This window comes from Danio rerio, chromosome 11 (assembly GCF_052040795.2).
Source record: "Danio rerio strain M-AB ecotype USA chromosome 11, GRCz13ab, whole genome shotgun sequence".
In the NCBI taxonomy this organism is placed as follows: domain Eukaryota; kingdom Metazoa; phylum Chordata; class Actinopteri; order Cypriniformes; family Danionidae; genus Danio; species Danio rerio.
Genome location: NC_141031.1, coordinates 37,638,123 through 37,660,000, shown reverse-complemented (window position 1 = coordinate 37,660,000; position 21,878 = coordinate 37,638,123). Strand labels below are relative to the sequence as shown.

The window sequence follows — 21,878 nt, the reverse complement described above, 5'->3', positions numbered from 1 at the left end:
ATATTCAAAGTCACTTAATCAACTTTCTTCTTCAGTCTGATGCTTGTTTTGCACTGCAGCAGATCGTCTTGACCATGTCTACAAGCCTAAATGCATTGATTTCCTGCCATGTTAGCTGATTAGAAATTTGTGTTAACAAACAGTTGACAGGTGTACCTAATAAAGTGTATAGAGCGAAAGGGGGAAAATTAAGACTTAAATTCAGTTTCGCTTGATTTATTAGGTAAAGTTTTAATATGCATTTTATTTGATAGTTCTGATAAAAAATAAGTCATTAAAAAGCTTATGATGTTTGATTGAATCAAATATTGACTAATATTGGTAAAATATTGAAATTTATTAAATTTTATTGACATATTGACTTCATAACTCTTTAATATCAAACATTTACCATTGTTTTCAAACAATTGGATACAAACATTTAAGAAAACAGGCCCATCTTTGTTATTTTATGCAAAAAACTATCTAGATGACAACATTTTGTTTTTAAATTTGGAAGAAATGTCTTCATCATTTAGAGAATAAAACAAAAATTACATGAAATCTAGAGAAACTGAATTTTAATTTAATTTATTTTTCCCCACGGTTACAAGTGATCTGCTATACATTATAGGGAATCAATGTTATGAATAAGCTGATTTTCTGTTAAGCAAATACAGTATGTTGTTCCAGAGACTATTAGGTTATGTTTAAAAGAAATATCTAATATTTAGCCCTTGTTTCTAGATCCATTTTTAACACAACGTTAAAGTGTTAAAAATTGCCCGGTTTTTAGGTGTTTTACACTCATTTTAGCCCCTTTGTTCGTCAATGTCATTTATAAATCTAGTTCATTCAAAACCTTAATGTCATTTTTCTTGTTTTGATTAAACAAGAAACCCATTTCATCTCTAAAATCTTGTCTGTTTCTGTAAAATGTTTAATAACATAACATAAAAAACACTGAATTCAAACCAAACATAAGCTCTGGGAGAAAATGAATCAGTCCATACCTCATTTTGTTCTGTGGTGGCACATTGAAATGCATTTTTAAAAACACTTGACAGAATTGTAACAAAGAACCAAATAAAAAAAACAAACTTGAATTACTGACAAAATTCATGGTCATGTTCATCATTTGTTTGAAAGCATTTCTGATGGTAATCTAATAACTATGGAGGAAGGAATAGAAAAAGAAAGTCTTTTAAATGTCATATACAAATCCACAAGATGTTTTTGTTGTAAGAAGATGTTTTGTTTTTAAGTGCAGTACTTTATGAATCTTGTTATGATCCACAATTTAAGTTGCACCCGGGGCGCATGGTCCATATTTAGGATCCAATTGCTTGCTTTGGTACAACAGCGTGATTTCAAGTTTGTGCTACTGTACATTTTGGGTACAGTTGTGCTCATAGGCAACCCTGATGTAGTGCTTCTGTGACCTGAAAGCCCAGGATGGGGGTCCAGGGGACGACCAGACTCTGCATGGTGACCAGTAACCTTCCCGAGTCCACTTCTTCAGGACCTGCTAGCAGATAGCTTGCACCTAATGATGGAGAAATCATAGTAATTATTGTAATAGCGTTGATAAATGTATCTTATACTACATTCACGATTATTTCATGTCACTGTCATTTATATATGTATATATTTCTTTTTTGCATTTTTGCCCATGTGTTGATAGGACATGAAATATTATTTCCCTAATTTCTATTTAACGGAAGACTTTTTCAAAACATTTCTAAAAATAATAGTTATAATAACTAATTTCTAATAACTGATGTATTTGATCTTCGTCATGATGACAGTAAATAATACTTTATTAGATGTTTTTCAAGATACTAGAATTCAGCTTAAACTGCGATTTAAAGTTTTAACTAGGTTAATTAGGTGAGTTATGGTAATACGGCAAGTCATTGTATAACAATGGTTTGTTCTATAGAAAATCGAGAAAATAAATTGCTTAAAGGAGCTAATAATATTGATCTTAAAATGTGTTTTTAAAAAATTTAAAACTGCTTTTATTCTAGCCAAAATAAAACAAATAAATCTCTAGAAGAAAAAAATATTTCTGCAAATACTGTGAAAAACTTCTTGCTCTGTTAAACACCATTGGGAAAATATTTGAAAAAGAAAAAAAAATTCACATGAGGGTTAATAATTCAACTGTACATTGACAGGAAGAGATCAGGAAAGGTAAGGAAAGGCACAAAAGAGTCAAGCAAACATTTTGGCACACAATATTGTTCTTGGAGCTTTATTTGATTATACATAAACCACTGAAGTCACATGGAATGTTTTCAGAATGTTTTTGGTTCCTTTTCTTGGCTTTAAACGCTCTCAGGACCATCACTGTCTATGGGTGATTAGAGAGCTCTTAGATTTGATCTAAAGTAGCTTCGTTTTTGTTCTGAAAACAAAGGCCTTTAGGGTTTGGAATGACATTAGGGTAAGTAATTAAAGGTGCAGTAGGTAATTGTCTTCAGAAACATTTTTATTGTGCAGGTTAAAGGTCAAGTTTTCAATTTAATAGGTAACATTTTACAGCATCGATAATGTAGATTTTTATTTAGTTTAAAAACAAAACATGAATAAATAAAAGAGAGAAGTTGCTTTTATATTCACATTGGTTCATTTTTGAGCAATAACAGTCTGTGACTCGCTCTCTATATTGTTTACCATGCTACTTTGAATATTCACTCTGAAATAGTATGTAAGTATGTCTTAGAAATAAGTCAAGTGTAATTTCTAAAATAACCTAATTCTAAAATAAGTGTAAATAACCGCAGGCCAACCACTAAGCATACATACAGTTGTCGCTTTAGGACATAGTCGTGAGAGAGTGAGGCCAATGATCCTTGCGTGCATGAAATATTGCACATTATGACAATTTTTGCTTGCTAACTACACAACTGAAAACATGCTAGATATAATACAGTTTTTCAGAATTGTAGAATCACCTACTGCACCTATAATAACAGAATTTTCATTTTTGGGTGAATTAATCCTTTAAAGAGGTGGTCCAATTCTATTTCATGCATGCAGGGTTATCTAGAAAATTTATATTTAAGTACGGATCAAGTTTAAAAATAAACTTTTGGACAATCACAGATTTTTTATTTTACAAAAATCTTAGTTGTAGGAGATAACAAATTTTCGCGATATTTCTTTTCTATTGTGGATATAAGAACTAAGTACTCTTAACACCCCACTGAGTCCCAAAATATGTGCTTTTGGATGTGAGGAAAAGCTGATTTTGTTCAACCATAGTTAATTTAACCCCATTCACACATACGTTGAATTACTTAAAGGGGACCTATTATGCAACTTTTTTGAGGAGTTTAAACACAATTGTGCAGCAACAGTGTGCGAATATAGCCAGCTTCTAATCATAAAAATGTATTGATTTTATTTTTTATAATCGCACTTGATTAAAACAGTCTGCAGAAACACTTTGATTGACATTCTCCCTTTGTACGCGTCATCAGAGGGGGAAAGCCCTGCCCATTAGTGGCGATCTCGCCCTCATTGGCATAGGATGTTAGTCTTTTTTAAAATCAGGCACTATGCTGACACATAGGCATTTGTAGCTCCGCCCTCTTTATAAAAAAGCACATTCTAATTAGAATGTAATGCGAAAGTCACCCAAACTTTACAATTAAGATCAAATCTTAAAAGTGGCAGTTTGAAAGCATTATAAAACGTTATTTGTGGAGTATTTTTGAGTTAAAACTTCACAAAAACACTCTAGGGACATCAGAGACTTGATTTGAATCTTTTAAAAAGAGGGATAATAATAGGGATAATAATATAATAGGTCCCCTTTAAGATGAATCTTCAGGAGTTACTTGAAAATCACATAATTTTTAGAGTTTTTAATTATGTGACGCTGAAGCCACATTCACTGTTGTACCTGGGTTGAGGATGGGACAGGTGCAGCCACGGCTGGTCCAGGACAGCGGGTACAGAGTGTGTGTGCCCTGAGAAAGCGTCAGTTTTCCCGAACGGAAGACCTTTCTCACCTTCACCAGGACTACAGCATGTGTGCCTTTATCGTGAGCTGACAGAACACTGGCTTTGATCACTGCAGTCACCAAAAAACAGTCACTCATCAGTTATAAATGCCTGTTCAGACAGCAAATGCCAACTGAATCGATTCATAGCATTACGTATCATGAAAAAGCCTCACCGTATGCATGTTTCATCTTGCAAAGATCAGCCACGCTTTTCAGCTTCTTTTCCTTACAGCTGCACTTCCCTACAGAGAAATGATGCTTAGCGTTTTACAGTTTCTGTAGAGTCACTTCTTGGTCAAAGAATTGATATTTTCAATGAATAAAAGAAAACATATTTCTGTTAAGCATTTATGATAAAAGATCTTGAACTCTCATAAATACAATGAGAAATAGTATTAGACATTTGAAATAGTATTAAAGTAAAAACAAATTGTATATTTTGATCAAAATAAATTGACAGCAGCACAATACATACTTTATCATTTAAAATACCTAAAATAACAAAAATAATAGCATTAAAAATTATTCTTATAATTAAAAAATTATAAGAAAAATTATTCTTATCTAATAATTAATAAGTAGTTTTTTTTACTTTCTACTCCTCAAATAATTGTTGTTGGTAAACAATTATTTTTATTATTTTTGTTTAATATAGAGGGGATTCAGCCTATGACTTTATCGTAAAACAACCCGAATCCCCACCCAACCCCCAGGTAGAATTGTTCTATAATAACAGAAGTTAAAAGATTGCTGTAAAAAAGAAAAAAAAGAAGAACATTAAACCAAATGAAGAGTAGAAGTTAAGAAAGTACAAATAAATAACTATTACGTCATAAGATACATAAAGCACATATAAACAGAAATGCTGTACATCAGGGGTCCGTTCTTCGTACCTCGCGTAAATGATCTAAGATGATTTGGCAGATCCCGGATCTTTTCATCTCGATAACTGATCTCTCGCTAATTTGGTTCTTCAAACAAGTTCGCGAATCAGATTAGAATGTCTGGATAAACTGATCTGAGATCGCTGCGTGTGTTGTGAAGGACAGATCTATCGATCCTCGAAATCATGATCTGCAATGCAACGATTGGCTGACGGCACAGCAGAGTGATGACATCATCTGATAAATATTCAATTATCCATGTGAGCAAAATTACATCAAATTAGCAGTAAACCGTTTGTTAAATATGACACGCAATAACCTTCTACATTTGTTGTGAGCTGCAGGCTTTACACTTTCTTGTGTCAAGAGTATTCATCATGTATTTCAGTGCATATCAGTGTATTTAGTTCTACATTTAGAAAATATTGTCTATATTATAGTAGCCGTTTTTTAATCGGTGTAAAGAATAATTGGTTGTTTGCAAAAGCATTTTGATATTGGTAAAGGCGTCTGCAACATTTGTGAAGCATTAAATCACTATTAACTATCAAAACATGTTTATGACTGCATTAATGTATTATTGCTTTAAAAAAAGTCACATATTCTGCATTTCTATCGTACACAATTTGTACTAAAGCGATCTAAAACGTTCATATCAATAAGTTTTCTCTGTGCACCACCAGGTGGCAGTCTTTGTACTTTCATTTCGAGGGTGCAGATTGCATAAGTTTTATTAATATGTATAACTTTATTTATTTTATTAATAACTATAACTTTATATATATATAGTTAAAAAATATGTACCATTTTCCCAAGTGTATATAACTACTACTGTAAGAAAATATCAGAATTCGGAACATACTTTCTGTATTATCTTTGCTTGAACTGAGCCAATCTAATCCTGTTTATATGAATTGAACCTGCTCCCGATCAGGTTTGACCTAGCAGAACTGTTGCTATGACAACAACTCTCGGATCAGCTTTGAAGAACGAAACGATCCTGGATCGTGTCAAATCGTCAATATCCAAATCCAGCTAATTGAGTAATCCACGTATGAAGAACGGACCCCAGAGAGTAGACAGAAAAAAAACATTGCCAATATCAAAAGCTATAATACAGGATTTAACAGTTTTTGGCTGAGCTGCATGTATGCGCGCTGTGGAAAGTTCCAAACAAATAATGTCCAGCTTAGATAGGCCCCACTGGCGTCTCCTCAATATATGAGCAGGGATCTACTCCTCAAATAATTCAGAAATTATTACACAAGAAGCATGGCTGTTATTTTAATTAATTAATTAGTATGTTTGTGTGTTTGTTTGTTTGTGTGTTTGTTTGTTTTTTAACCAGGAATGTCCCATTGAGATACAGTATCTCTTCTACCAGGGAGTCCTGGGGTCCGTTCTTCTTACCTCGCTTAAACAATCTAAGATGATTTGGCAGATCCTGGATGTTTTAATCTTGATAACTGATCTCTCGCTAATTTGGTTCTTCAAACAATTCGCGAATCAGATTAAAATGTCTGGATGAACTGATCTGAGATATCTGCGTGTGTGAAGGACAGATCTATCGATCCTCGAAATCATGATCAGCAATGCAGCGATAGGCTGATGGCACAGCAGCGTAATGACATCATCTGATTAATATTCAATTATCCGTGTGAGCAAAATTACATCAAATTAGCAGTAAACGGTTTGTTAAATATGATACGCAATAACTTTACACGTTTGTTGTGAGCTGCAGGCTTTACACTCTCATGTGTCAAGAGTATTCATCATGTATTTCAATGCATATCAATGTATTTAGTTCTACATTTAAAAAAGATTTTTTTTTATCATGGTAGCCAAGGTCAACTCAAGTTTTCTCACCCGCATATTAGCGGTCAAAACACGTGCATGACTGCATAAATTATTATCCCTTTTTAAAAAAAGTCGAATTTTGTGCATGTACACGTTTGTATCTAAAAAGTTCATTTAAATAAATTTTCTCCTTGAACCACCAGGTGGCAGTCTTTGTACATTTATTTTGAAGTGCAGATTGCATAAGTTTTATTAATATATATATATATATATATATATATATATATATATATATATATATATATATATATATATATATATATATATTTAACTTGAAGCATACTCAGAGAATGCAGATCGAGCCAACTCTGTGTGAAAAAAATAACATCTTAAGTAAGAGTATATCTGCTGATCTGGTATTGTAAGTATTTGAACAGCACTCCAACAAATTTGATATATACTGTGGTAATTTACCAACTAAAGCTTTAAAAATGAAAACTAAAATATGTTGTTTTCTCCTTAACTGTAATGACGTTTATTCTGTCATTTTATTTAAATTACAGTGATGTGTGTGTGCACTTGAACCAGTGACAAATCTTAAGGCACTATGATAAACAATGTCCAATTATTATTATTTTTTTGTAGTGATAATAAGAAATATGTTTTGACCACTAAATCACTTAAAACGGGAGTAAAGCAGAATAATACTAAATATATTATATTTTGAAATACATTACATAGCATAACAGTATATTTCATAATATTACAGTTTTTACTGTATTTATGATCAAGAATGAAGCCGTGGCGTGCTTTCCAGAACACACAAAAAATATTTTAACTCAAATATTTTAGTATACAATAATCATTCTATTACAGAAATGATTTGTTGCAGTACATTAACAATGTTGTTAAGACTAATTAAAGAAATTTCATGAAAAATAAACAATAAAAGCCCTAAAATATGTCTTACAATGTTTTATTTTCCTAATGTAAAATATTAATTTATGATTAAGATTTAATTATTCAATTAATAATTTAGTATGACTTATACACAGGTTTGTGGGATGACATTTGCAGTACATAATCATTCCGGCCTTACATTTGAAGGATTCACAAAAAAAAGTTCCCATGTTTCACACTAGTGTGGGATGTTTTGTGACTGTCTTCAGCTCACCTGTGAAGTACAGTGCAGAGACGGCCAGTTCTTTAGGCCAGGCCCTCTCGTCCTCTTGAGGTTTAAAGTGGGACAGTTCAGGAATTTTCCCACCAATTGGTACATTGTAAAGCCTGACACTGCCTTTGCTGTTTAAGGAAAATGATACGATAGCAAAAATCAATGGTATTGCAATGTAATTTAAGTCATTAATGCAACACACTGTAAGTCAGTGAGGTAAAAATAACTTCATAATTATCACCACACTTCTCTTGTTGACTGTCTGATTACATTCAAAACTCATATTCATATAGCAGCCTTTAAAAATATGCATTGTAATTGAAATCTAAAGACATAAATTCATCAAAAATGGATCTTTTCTTAACATTCAACTGAAAAAAAAGCCTAATGTCTAAAAACTGACAGGTGCATAAAACTAAAAACCAGACATTTGGATTTTCAACTCAACTCACACACATTCATTCATTCATTTTCTTGTCGGCTTAGTCCCATAATTAATCCGGGGTCGCCACAGCAGAATGAACCGCCAACTTATCCAGCACGTTTTTACGTAGCGGATGCCCTTCCAGCAGCAATCCATCTCTGGGAAACATCCACACACACTCATACACTATGGACAATTTAGCCTACCCAATTCACCTGTACCGCATGTCTTTGGGTTGTGGGGGAAACCAGAGCACCCGGAGAAAACCCACGCGGACGCAGGGAGAACATGCAAACTCCACACAGAAACACCAACTGAGCCGAGACACGAACCAGCGACCTTCTTGCTGTGAGGCGACAGCACTACCTACTGCGTCGCCAACTCACACACAGTCTTATATAATTTACAATCAAAACAGTTCAACATTTAGTTTGTGTCTGCATGAGTCTGACCTGTCGAGACAGTGACCTGTGATGGGGTCGCAGGTCAAAGGGCACACACAAGGTTTGCAGCCCTCCTCTCCAAAGCCCCAGTGTCCCGGCAGACAGTGGCTACAGGTGGTTCCTCCCACACCAGGCTTACAGTGGCACTGTCCGCTTCTAGGATGGCACCATGGCATCTCGTCAGCAGAATGCAGAAGAACTGAACCAGCTGGGTCACACCAACATCCTGCAATAGCAAAAATAAAAACAACATTGGTCAATTTCCTGTTAATTAACTCTTACTGCTACTTTTGAGTCGCTTTAGTAGACTGTGTTATGATGCCACCACTAGGAGGCAATAACAGACTCAAATAAAGGAATGCAAATAGAATCATCTTAATACTAATAAACGATTTTAATGTTCGTGTTCATGTTGTCATTATGCTTAGGTTTAATAGGTGGTTGCTAGGGTGTTGTTTTGTGGTTTCTCATATTGTATCATTCAATAAAAGATAATGGTCACCGGTTAGCCAACATACATTCAAACATAACCACACACCACATACACACACACACATATATATACATACACATACATATACAGTTAAAGTCAGAATTATTAGCCCCTTTTTGATTTTTTTCTTTCTTTTTTAAATAACTCCCAAATGATTTTTAACAGAGCAAGGACATTTTCACAGTATGTCAGATAATATTTTTTCTTCTGGAGAAAGTCTTATTTGTTTTATTTCGGCTAGAATAAAAGCAGTTTTTAATTTTTTAAAAACCATTTTTGGGACAAAATTATTAGCCCCTATAAGCTATTTTTTTTCTGACTGTCTACAGAACACACCACCATTATACAATGACTTGCCTAATTACCTGCCTAGTTCACCTTATTAACCTAGTTAAGCCTTTAAATGTGACTTTAAGCTGTATAGAAGTGTCTTAAAAAATATCTAGTCAAATATTATTTACTGTCATCATGGCAACGATAAAATAAATCAGTTATTAGAAATGAGTTATTAAAACTATTATGCTTGGAAATGTGTTGAAAAAAATCTGCCCTCCATTAAACAGAAATTAGGGAAAAAATAAACAGGGGCGCTAATAATTCAGGGGGGCTAATAATTCTGACTTCAACTGTATGTATATGACACAAGATGGGGACAGAGGCCACATAATGAGTCCTATTACAGCTAAACAAATCATTATAAATCAGTTAAGTGACATTTTAAGTCGATCTCTCTCTTTTGTATGTTTACGTAGTTTTGGCTTTTTTGGGGTTAATTATTGTGATCTCCCGAATGCAACAAAGAAATAATGGGAAATCAAGGCATTTCATTTCATGCCGTTCAGCCTAATAATCTTAAAATGTAAGCAAAAATCACCTGTTTTGTCACACTATATATATTACGCTAGAGCAGGGGTTTCCAAACTTTTCAGCCTGCGACCCCCAAAATGACAATGCCAGTGACTCGTGACCCCCAATATCCTGGCTATGAATACAGAAACCTTGCTTGCAATGTCACACACACACCAATACACCCAGGGATTTTCTTCGTTTAATGTCAGTGCTGTAAATGGGCCAGAAACTTTAACCTGGTGTTATAAAATCAATCTGCTGCATCTGACGCTATTGCTGTGTCTTTAATATAATGTAATTACCACTGTGGTCGCAATCCAATAGAACTAGTAACTATAAGGTACTAGTAACTATATAGTAATTATAAACGACTATATTTTTTCTCTTCTGTAGGTTATGGATAAAATATGGTCATTCTTATATGATTATATAATAATAAATAGATTTTTTTTTAAATCGCCAGGCGACCCCCCTTCATTGTCCCGCGACCCCTCGAGGGGTCCCGACCCCCACTTTGAGAACCCCTGCGCTAGAGCATCATTCATATACCAGCTCTAAAGTGACATTAGTGAATGAGCAACGGTTTCTGCTGTTCTGACGTTCAGCTGCAGATGTGTATGAATGGCGGAGGAAAGTAGTTCCTCCTACAAAAAGGGTGTTTGATTCTCTATTTTATATACACGATTAAGCCATCGAACTATTATATAAATGCACGAGTAGCAGTGCGATTTGACTGTATATCGTCACTGGTGGGGGGCACTAAAGGAAGTCACACACTGGTTTCACCACTCGGCGCTGCAACACGGCAACCGCATGACAGTATCGCACACCAGACACGCACATTCGCAGGCAATTTAAAATGAAACTATTCAGATAGCGCTCTGTGGCACGGCAGAAATATAAACAGTGTCCTGAGTCGTGGCTGGGCGCTACAGACAGCCGCCGACTTGCAGTGCCAGTGTGTGTACCCTGATAGAAACCTATGTTTAGAATTCTAAAATGCATGGGGCGGCATGGTGCTACATGTTGTGTCGCTGAGTGGCGCTTCTGGTGTGTGACCCCCTTAAGGCACTCTGCCTGCGACTTCGAGCCAACGCACGGCTCCCAACTACTCATATATATATATATATATATATATATATATATATATATATATATATATATATATATATATATATATATCTCACTTTTATTCTCTTTTTTAAGAATATATATATATATATATATATATATATATATATATATATATATATATATATATATATATATATTCTTAAAAAAGAGAATAAAAGTGAGATGCACCAATAAAATGTTAAAAGTTTAATATTTCAAATAAATACATTTTATATTTCAATTAAATGCTGTCCCTTTGAGCTTTCTATTCATCAATGTGTTCTGGGAAGAAAAACATTTCAGTTTTTAAAAAAAATATTAAGCAGCATGTTTTTTGAGCACCAAATAAAAACTATGAATTGAAAGGTTTATTTTTGTAAAGGTTTGAAAAGGATTTTTTTAGAGTAGTATTACAGAAATATGCACCAATTAATCATTCATAATTGCTCCAGGAATGTGCGTTCAACGAATAAACAAAGCCATTTTTGTTTCAATTAGCCATGCACTGATAAATATGGCAACAGCCAGTTTTAGCCAGAAAAACAATAATTAACAACACTAAAAAATCTTAATTTAATCCTCATTTAGTTATTGACCCTTATGGTTCTTGACAGTTACTCTGAAACCACTAGTTTAAATGAAGACAGTAATATTTAATTAGCTCTTCTTATTTAAAATGTGGCATAAATCATCATTGATTTAAAACTTGTTATAAAAGGCAGAACCATACTATTAGTATTTGCAATTAGCTGAAAGTGCAGTTTCATTTATAGTGCATGTCTTTAAACTGTGGGGGAAACTGGAACAACCAGAGGAAACCCAGCTAAACACTAGGAGAACATGCAAACTCCACACAGAAATGCCAACTGGCCCAGCCGGGAACCAGCAACCTCCCTTTTAGTTCTGTCGTTTGTGAGTGTCTTACGTGTGCAAGCATGCGGGGAGTTGAGAGGCCTGGCAGGGTGGCGGTGGTATCCCGGACGGCAGCGCTGGCACCGGCGGCCCACAGTGTTGTGCTGGCAGTGGTCACAGACACCCCCGCTGATGCCCCCTGTGGACAACCACACTCGCTGGGAGAAATGACAGCTCTCTGAGTGCCCGTGACATTCACACTCTTTAACAACACAACAAAAGAGAGGCAGAGAGAGAGAGAGGCTATGGGTGAATCAATCATTAAAGAAACACGAGAAGCAACTGTTATGCAAAATCCTGTTCATTGCATTTTAGAGCTTTTAATAATTCAAAATAGTCCTTTCAACTCCTCTTTTAAACCCTGATGCGCATCCAGCCGTTTGATTCTCAATACATTATAAATATTGCATAATAAAATAAAGATTTTTTTAGATAAAGGATACTATTTTCCTTTAAAACAGAACAAAATATATGTGTGTGTATTTAATATATATTAATTGTATTATTGTATTAACTATATATATTATTATGATAATAAAATATATAATATGCATAGTATAGATAATATATCCTTATTATATTTAATATATTATATTATGTATAATAAATAACACAATTATAAATAGTTATAAAGTTATTAATGATAATTAAATAGCACTACTGTGATAAAATTAATAATGCAACTAAGCAAATTACATTTTGTGTTTATTTTAAGGTATAATTTGACATGCAAATCCTCAAATTCATATAATAAATAACTATAATAAATATGTAATAACAATTATAAACCTATAAAAATAATAGTAATACTGAAAATAACATTTAAATTGCTGTAATTTGTTTAAAATATTAAAATATGTTTAACTGAAGGTGTAATTAGACAAAGAAATCCTCTAAAACATAAAACCATGTTGGATATTATTAGAGGCTCCCAGGATGCTGTTTATTTCAATGCTAATGCATTGAGTCATTTTTAGTGTGTCTACTGCAGTTTCCAGGTCATTTCTGGGTCACTGCATCCAAACACAATATCCTGTCGTTCTAAAACAGTGGTTCTCAAACTGTGGTACGCGGGCTTCCTCCAAGTGGTACGCGGAGGAACCGCTGAATAATGAAAGAAACAATTAACACTTTTAATCCTTTAATGCGTAATATAACATCGATGTGATCAGCAGTGGCTGTTTTGTGAAGCGTACGATCACAACGCTGTGCTTAGAATGTTTATTTTAGTGCATTGTGTCATAAGCTGCTGAAAATCAGTTTCCGAAGTTTAAGAATTGATTCTGAAGCGTGATTTGACTGACATGAAAAGTAGCCAATCACAGTCGACCTTTTCTAGTTGCGTGAAACGTAAGGGTGGGACAAATGCTTTCTGTGTTGCAGAGACAGAAAAAACAACTTAAAAACAAATGTTTTGTTGGAATAATGCTTCTCGGATGTTTTCACTATAGAGATGTCTAACAGAGTAATTTAACCGCGGACATATTTCCTGCCTTTTTGATGATCTACATACACGTTTCGGTTTCGCTCTCCGACAGCCAGTCGACTCGCCTCTCACCTGTCACTCCTCTAAATACATTCTGAATGGCGGCGCGGGAATGGAGGTATTGCGCAATTACTAATTTCTGCAAATGTGGCGAGTGCTTTATTTTAACACGAGAGCGCATTCATGTACGCAAATCGCTAAAACAAATATGCGAGCTCTTAAATATGCTTTTTTCAAATGAACTGCAAGACCTCTCATGATCGCCTGTGTGCTCAGATTGAATATAATCGCGATCTCTCCACTATTAAAGTAGACATTATTTATCTTTGCTCCTTGACTAAATTTAGTCAAAAGTATTCAAAGTTATCAAGTATTTAGAATTAGATTGATGCATGATCGATGACAATGCTAATGGTCTTCTTGTTTGGCTGTGTTGTAAAGTGAAACTTACTTTTAGCAAAGGTGGAATTTTTTTTGTTTCTTTACGACAAAAGAATTATGCTGGAAATGTTTCTGGATGAGGTATTTGTGTGATTTATACATTTAGCTGTATTCTGATCTGTCTTAAAGCATTACAGGTCAAAGCAATCCGTTGTTACTTGTTTATTTATCAAAATTAACAATAAGACTCTTAAAGCACTGCTTTGATAAATGTATTGTTGTCACATTTTAAATACCTCAAGTAAAATGAAGCCATTTGTTTTATTTTTTTACTGACAGTGTACTTGTATTTTTTTTTAAAGTTTCTATTTTAGATTAAGATCAAGTGTAAAATAAAATCTACATGTGATGTACAGCTATTTAAGAAACAAATTTGCCATATTGTAAAGAACAATAGTGTAACAAATTTAAACAAAAGGCTAAATTTAAATCTTTTTACCATATACTTTAATTAACCTTTCAAAGCTTGAAAATATCGTTTAAAAATGGGCAAAAAGTGTCTCTATGGCCTTTAAGATTATGTGGTAGTTTTACCAGTGCTTTTGAAAAATATTAATTGTCATGAAAGGAAAAATTGACCATACTTCCTTTGTTAGTGCAAATTCCTATACATTTAGTTTTAGGATTTAAGCAATTAAACCATTCAATCAGGTTTAAACTTAAAAAAAGTGATTTCATAATAAAAATCTGATTTTTTTTTTTCAAAAGTAACCAACTAGTACTTTTTAAAAGAGTACTTTTACCTAATATTAGTATTATTTACAAAAATTTGTGTTATTTTAGCAGTGTAATAGTAATTTTACTTGAGTACAAAAAAGATATCACAAGCATTTAGTGCAGGTTTATTATAATAATAATATATGATTAATACATATTATTATTAATGGTTTTTATTTGTATCTATTCGTATGCAGTGTTTTATGGGTTGCTGAGAATACATTTCAGGTCTTCAATACATAACATGTCAGTCTTGAAAAAAAAATTAGGTGCTGGAAAAAGTGCTTAAAATTCCTTGATTTTCATTAGGCTGTGCCTGTATGAACCCCGTCATATGTACATTTAACATATATTTCAAGATTTGTCTGAAAGTGTAGGAATATGACATAGCCTATATTCATAAGGTCCAAGCAACATCTCCAGCTTTTGATGAATAGGCTACTATGAATACTTAAGATTTAAGTACAGCAGTTTTCTTTTTACTTTTTAAGAACAGGTAATTTTTAATGAACTTTTAAAAGCACATTTTAACTAAAACTTTTTTTTTTTTTATCTGCAAGCACAGTTAATGTTCAGACTATTAAAAATGTTTAAAGTGATTGACAATAATACATATTCTTAATAATAGGAATTAATTTGCATCATTTTTAAACTGTGCACACCTGTAGCTGCTTAATTAGGCCTGCGACGCTATTTTTTAATACTGGTTAAAAAATAGCGTCGTAAGGTGGTACTTGGAGAGACAATTTTTTTCTAAGGTGGTACTTGGTGAAAAAAGTTTGAGAACCACTGTTCTAAAATATGCAACGGATCTCACCTGCATTAAAGCGCCACTAATTACGACATGATAAAAAGATTGAAACACCTTTCATAACACCATTTCCTTTCTATTTTGACGGATAACTGGTATTTGGGCTACAGTAACTGCACTCACTCTGGCATGAGTTGCTCTCTCCGCTGCTTCCGTTGGCTGCTCTCCAGGGCTGGTCGTTGTAGAGCGAGGCGCACCTCTCGCAGTGATCGCCCGCTGTGTGATGGGCACACACACACTTCCCTGACACCTGCGCACCAGAGGAATGATTCACTGTCAGTCGCTGCCCATTCAAGCCTTACAAAGTCTTATGGAAATACGTATAATAGGCAACTTCTTTTTCTCCTAAATATCTGGAGAGTGCACATTCATCCTCAAAAAAATTATTTTTATTTAAAGAATATATATTAAAGAATTATTAAAAGTTATGCCATGTCAGTTAATGGACGGCGACTGGAGACAATTCATGCAGCAAAAATGAATAAAATAGATAAAATAAATTAAATACAAATATTATTATAATCATTTTAAATAATCTTTTAAATCTTTTAATCTTTTAAAATCTTTTCATTTTGAAAGAAAACCAAAGATAGTCTTTCTGAAAAGCTTTTTTGTTGACAACAGATGTATAAATAATGAGTTTCATCACAAACCAGGGAGGATGTTTGTCGCATGTTTCATTTTCAAAAGCAAATTTTAAGCATCTTAAGCTGCACAAACTGAAACAAACTGGAAACCAAGAGGCTCTGACACACTAAAAACACTGTTATGAGCCGCTTGTGTCAGAAAATCACAGTGCTGCACTTCGGAGAACATGTTTACATAATTTATTTAATTTGCTAAATCCACTAAGCCATTTTACATTCTTTCGCACTGAATTCAAAAAGTCAATAGGTGAGTAACACTCTCTTCTTCATACTTGAGATCAGAGTCTACATTTAGGAGAGGGGTCTGGATGCAAACATGATGCAGAGCAATCTGAGCTGCATCCAATGCTTTTTAATGCACTCACCTAACTCCAGCCCTAACTTGACCTGTCACAGTAAAAGTAGCCTAGAGTGTCTTCTGCTGGTAAACCTAGCCTACAGCAGCATTTACTGGTAAAACTAGCCTAGAGCAGCATCTGCTGGTAAAACTAGCCTAGAGCGGCATCTACTGATAAAACTAGCCTAGAGCAGCATCTGCTGGTAAAACTAGCCTAGAGCAGCATCTGCTGGTAAAACTAGCCTAGAGCAGCATCTGCTGGTAAAACTAGCCTTGATCAGCATCTGCTGGTAAAACTAGCCTACAGCGGCATCTACCGGTAAAACTAGCCTAGAGCGTCATCTGCTGGTAAAACTAGCCTAGATCAGCATCTGCTGGTAAAACTAGCTTAGAGTGGCATCTGCTGGTAAAACGAGCCTAGAGCTGCATCTGCTGGTAAAACTAGCCTAGAGCGGCATCTACTAGTAAAACTAGTCTAGAGCAGCATCTACTGTTAAAACTAGCCTAGAGTGGCATCTGCTGGTAAAACTTGCCTAGAGCTGCATCTGCTGTTAAAAACTAAGCTCAGAATCAACTCAAAAGAAAATAGCGATGCATTCAGAAAATCCCAAAAATGACTTTCAAACTATTTTTTTGCCAAAGCTCTAGTCCTTCTCGGGGCATTTACACTATGCCATTTTCAACCTAAACTGACTTAAACAACCAAAACATTGTAGATTTCAGGGGTTTACATCCTAACTGTGACTGTGAAAACCGTGATATATTTTGTGCAAGTGCATTATGTGTCTATAATCTATCTAATCTATAGTAATCTATATAATCTATATAATCTAACAATCTATAAACAAATCTAAAACAATAACATCTGACTGCAGTAACATTGCTAAATACTGGCCAATTATGCATACTGAAACACAATTTTTTGACAGTGGTGATAGTTTTTACAGGTGGCAGCTGTTCATCCCAAAAAATCACTAACTAAATGATCACTCACCACATTACTCTGCTGCAAACTGTCCTGTCCTTCATTTTCAGGAAGACAATGTTCAGCATGGCCATGACACAAGCACGTGCCTTTAGCCAGAAGAGAGTACACAGCAAATGGAGCTGAATCCAGAGGATCAGAACTGGGTATGGGAGCTTTTAGTGACCTGCTGGGAACTGTAGGTAAAAAAGATGGGTTTGACTGTTCTGGGATGCTCCGTTGGCCCTTCGAGATGGGACACTGCTGAGATCTTAAAAGCTGTATTCGTAAGTTTGTCACTGTCAGACGGGACAGTGCCTGAGGACTGTAGGGGTCAACAATCCCACTTCCCAATCCTATGGATCGAAATATGACCTAGAAAGAAATCAGAAACAAATGATTATGCATTTTAAAATTTAAGAAGCAATGATATTAGGTTTTAACACTGTTTAACCCTATAAAGCCTACATAATGAAAGCCTTTGATTGAGATCTCAATCAGAACTGCCGCTCATTGGAAATATTTTCTTGAAAATTCTCAAGACAGCAGCACTATATATACTACTATATATATATATACTACTAGCACAGCCATTTGAAAACTACAGTAAAGTTAGACATCACTGCATTTAGTGAGGTATCTGAGTACAAGACACTGAATATGTATGTTTCACATTTTTACACTGCATTTGCTCTTTACAATCCTAATTTATTCACAGCATTGTCCAAAAGAATAAACACACCCTTATTTACAACAAACATAAACTCCCTTTGGGTAGAGCTGTGCACAACTGTAGACAATTGCAGTACATATTGAACCTGAACCTGCAACATACACAGGTCTGTAAATCACTCATCAAATTGTTCAATTTTAAAGACATTTTCAGAAAAATAAAGATTAATTTTTTTTTTTTATTTTTTTTTTATAAAGGACTTTTAGTTTTATATGGAAGGACTATTCAGCATTTACAAGTTTAGATGATTTTGACTGACATGACATTAGCAAATGATAATGTTATAAATAGCAGAGAGTTGTTTGAAAGGAATTGATGCATGTCCGAAAGCATTTGCAATTTGTTGAAAGGAATGAGAAACTGCTACTAGGATGTGCACAAATGACTAATTGTTTTGAGAAATGCATGACCTGTTGTGCAAATGTAAATAGTGTAGTGAGAACTGCACCAAAGCGACTGAGAAAAACCGTAAGTCCCTTTTCATCTCCATTCTGAGGCTTGTTTTTAAACTGCAGCAGATCATCTTGACCATGTCTACATAACTAAATGCATTGAGTTGCTGCCATGTGATTGGCTGATTAGAAATTTGCGTTAACAAGCAGTTGGACAGGCGTACCTAATAAAGTGGCCAGTGAGTGAATATATTTATATAGAAATGGGTTTAATTTACAAATATGGAATTCTATCATTATATAAATCATTATCAGGATATGAGATGACTTATATTGTAATTTGATATTTTTCTCATATAGCCCAGCCATAATAAGCGTGCAACATTTAAAAAGTTAAAAAACAGAAGAATGTTGTGTGCTGCTTTAGAGACAGTTTTTCCTTTCTCACCTCTCCTCGGCTGCAAGGAAGTGCACTGGAATATCTTGAAGTGCAGACAGCTCCTGATTGACTTACATCATCAGGAAGCCCGAACATCTCAGTGCAGTTCCTGGCAAACAGCTTTAGTGTCTCCCAGGTCTGGCCAAAGTCCTGCGAGCGCTCCAACCTCATAGCAGCAGGACGTGGAGAACAGAACAACATCACAACGTGACTCATGCAGAAACGTGTCTCCAAGTCGAGACGGATTTCTTCCTGTTCTCCACTGGCCGCTGTTGAGCCCCACCAGGTATCTGGATGAGTGAACGGGTCATCGGCCATGAGGGCAGGAGGATGAAGCTCTGCTTGACAGCGTGGCTGAGTCGGCAGGCAGGAGGAGCTATTAGTGCAGCAGCTAGTCAGCGTGAACAGGGTCCTGCCACTGGCCAAGTTGCCCATAGGAGGGCTGCAAGCACGGCCGACACATCTGGACTCTGTGGAAAAGTGGAAAAATGCACATGCGCTTAAACAAACAATACTTTCATGCTGATGAAATGAAATGAAATGAACCGTTTGTGAGTGCTGAACTCCTGTAAACATGGCAGTCAGGTTCTGGCATGTCACAGTGCAATGTTTGACAACCTGAGCCTTTAATGAAGCTCACAGTAGGGCTTTCACAGAACCAGAAGCTGTGGCATTTCTTCTGCAAAGATCATAGCACTGCAGCAATTGTTATTTATGATGAGAAGAGAGAGAAAGTTTAATAGACGGACGGACGGACGGACGGACGGACGGACGGACAGGCAGGCAGGCAGGCAGGCAGACAGACAGACAGACAGACAGACAGGTAGATAGATAGATAGATAGATAGATAGATAGATAGATAGATAGATAGATAGATAGATAGATAGATAGATAGATAGATAGATAGATAGATAGATAGGTAGATAGATAGATAGATAGATAGATAGATAGATAGATAGATAGATAGATAGATAGATAAAAAGACAGACAGACAGACAGACAGACAGACAGACAGACAGACAGATAGACAGACAGACAGACAGACAGACAGACAGACAGACAGACAGATAGATAGATAGATAGATAAAAGACAGACAGACAGACAGACAGACAGACAGACAGACAGACAGACAGACAGACAGACAGACAGACAGACAGACAGACAGACAGATAGATAGATAGATAGATAGATAGATAGATAGATAGATAGATAGATAGATAGATAGATAGATAGATAGATAGGTAGATAGATAGATAGATAGATAGATAGATAGATAGATAGATAGATAGATAGATAGATAGATAGATAAAAAGACAGACAGACAGACAGACAGACAGACAGACAGACAGACAGATAGACAGACAGACAGACAGACAGACAGACAGACAGACAGACAGATAGATAGATAGATAGATAAAAGACAGACAGACAGACAGACAGACAGACAGACAGACAGACAGACAGACAGACAGACAGACAGACAGACAGATAGATAGATAGATAGATAGATAGATAGATAGATAGATAGATAGATAGATAGATAGATAGATAGATAGATAGATAGATAATATCTGACCTGTGAAGTTTAGAAATCCAGGAAATAAGACCATTGCACACATCAGAATCACCATCACAAACCGAGGACTCCAGCGTTGTTTCATGTTTAGCAGTCTGGACGCCAACGCAGGTTAGTTATCCATTGTCAGAACAGATGCCTGTCCCAATGCATGGTCAGTTGAGTTCGGAGAGGTCTCCTTTACTGTCTGTTTGGAAACAGAGTTTGCATGAAATCCGCTGACTCCCTATAATCCATTTCCACAGCCAGTCAGGATGAAAAAGACTACTTCTGGTGATGATCTGGAAAGCACCTGTCCAAACGGCACGCGCACTTCTTTCACTTCACATTCTTGCTTTTTCGCATTCAGAGGAAGAGTAAACTAGTGTATCTTAGCCATGGCAGTGCCTTCAAACTCAAGGCAACACGTAGGTCACTAACAGTTGCTGGCAATGCCCAATGCGCCGCGCAGATTCCGCTTCATAGCAGCACAGATGAATGACTGATCCACTGGCCTGAATCTGAAGGGTTCAAGAGATTGAAAAGAGCTCTCTAGTGCCACACAGTGGAATTGTGCATTACTGCAGTTCTCTGCCTACATCAAGATCAAAACATGTCTACTTAAATACATTTTTGTTCGCTGAATGTGTGTTTTTTCAGTATAATGATTCACGCCACTAAACTAAACAGCCATTATTTGAGAGGGGATTTCTGTGACATGAAATGTAGCCTATGACTAATACTGACGCTAACTTACTGACAGGAAAACAAAGTAACTCATGTCTTTTACACATTTCTGTGTAGCTTAAATACATAATTAATGTCTTTTAAAATACGAATATGAGGAAGTAAAATGTGTTTAAAACGCAAAACGGCAAATGTTTCTTGGCTTGTCACACCCACTTATTAATTAACTTGACGTCACAAGAAACTCGTAAATTATTCATCATATGCTTCATTTAAATCAGCGAAATTTGACCAAAAAATCCATTAACGTTAGTCATCATAATTACGTTCGATATTTATATTGTAAAATAGTTGTCAAACATTTAATATTTGTATCTTTTTTTTTTGGTCTTACCCTGTCTTTGGTCTTACCTCACACTGTTTGGCCGCTAAAACTGTAACATCAACATGAAACAGTAAGCTCCGCCTTCTTTAATCTGATCTGATAATTTATTTATTTATTTATTGGTTGATTTTTATTGATTTTTATTAATACATTTTTATTTTATTTATTTTACTTTTACAATGTATTTATTTATTTCATG

General features: G+C 35.1%; 1 protein-coding gene across 3 annotated transcripts; it reads right to left on the bottom strand.

Annotated features, from left to right (window-relative positions):
- Positions 1-887: 887 nt before the first annotated feature.
- On the bottom strand, positions 888-21,772 carry si:dkey-202e22.2. 3 transcript variants are annotated; one of them, XM_087274024.1, is made up of 11 exons: positions 21,706-21,772; positions 20,629-20,815; positions 19,061-19,521; positions 17,518-17,862; positions 15,663-15,789; positions 12,098-12,286; positions 8,727-8,943; positions 7,851-7,978; positions 4,169-4,237; positions 3,893-4,063; positions 888-1,525 (listed from the first exon to the last, which is right to left on the bottom strand). In XM_087274024.1, exons 2-11 carry the CDS (start codon positions 20,711-20,713, stop codon positions 1,389-1,391), a joined length of 1,929 nt encoding a protein of 642 aa, XP_087130150.1. In that variant the 5' UTR covers positions 20,714-20,815; positions 21,706-21,772; the 3' UTR covers positions 888-1,388. The 3 variants fall into 3 exon arrangements, with proteins under 3 accessions (XP_087130150.1, XP_087130151.1, XP_087130149.1); XM_087274025.1 differs by having other exon boundaries at positions 21,689-21,741; XM_087274023.1 differs by lacking the exon at positions 21,706-21,772 and having other exon boundaries at positions 20,629-21,111.
- Between the last annotated feature and the right edge of the window lie 106 nt (positions 21,773-21,878).

Excerpts from the sequence above, each read along its gene's own strand:
- si:dkey-202e22.2 (XM_087274024.1), bottom strand. The coding sequence starts at position 20,713 with ATGAAACAACGCTGGAGTCCTCGGTTTGTGATGGTGATTCTGATGTGT. Across the intron at positions 15,790-17,517 it reads GTTTGCAGCAGAGTAATGTG|GTGTCAGGGAAGTGTGTGTG; the intron begins GTGAGTGATCAT and ends TCTGGTGCGCAG. Across the intron at positions 8,944-12,097 it reads CTCCCCGCATGCTTGCACAC|GATGTTGGTGTGACCCAGCT; the intron begins GTAAGACACTCA and ends TTGCTATTGCAG.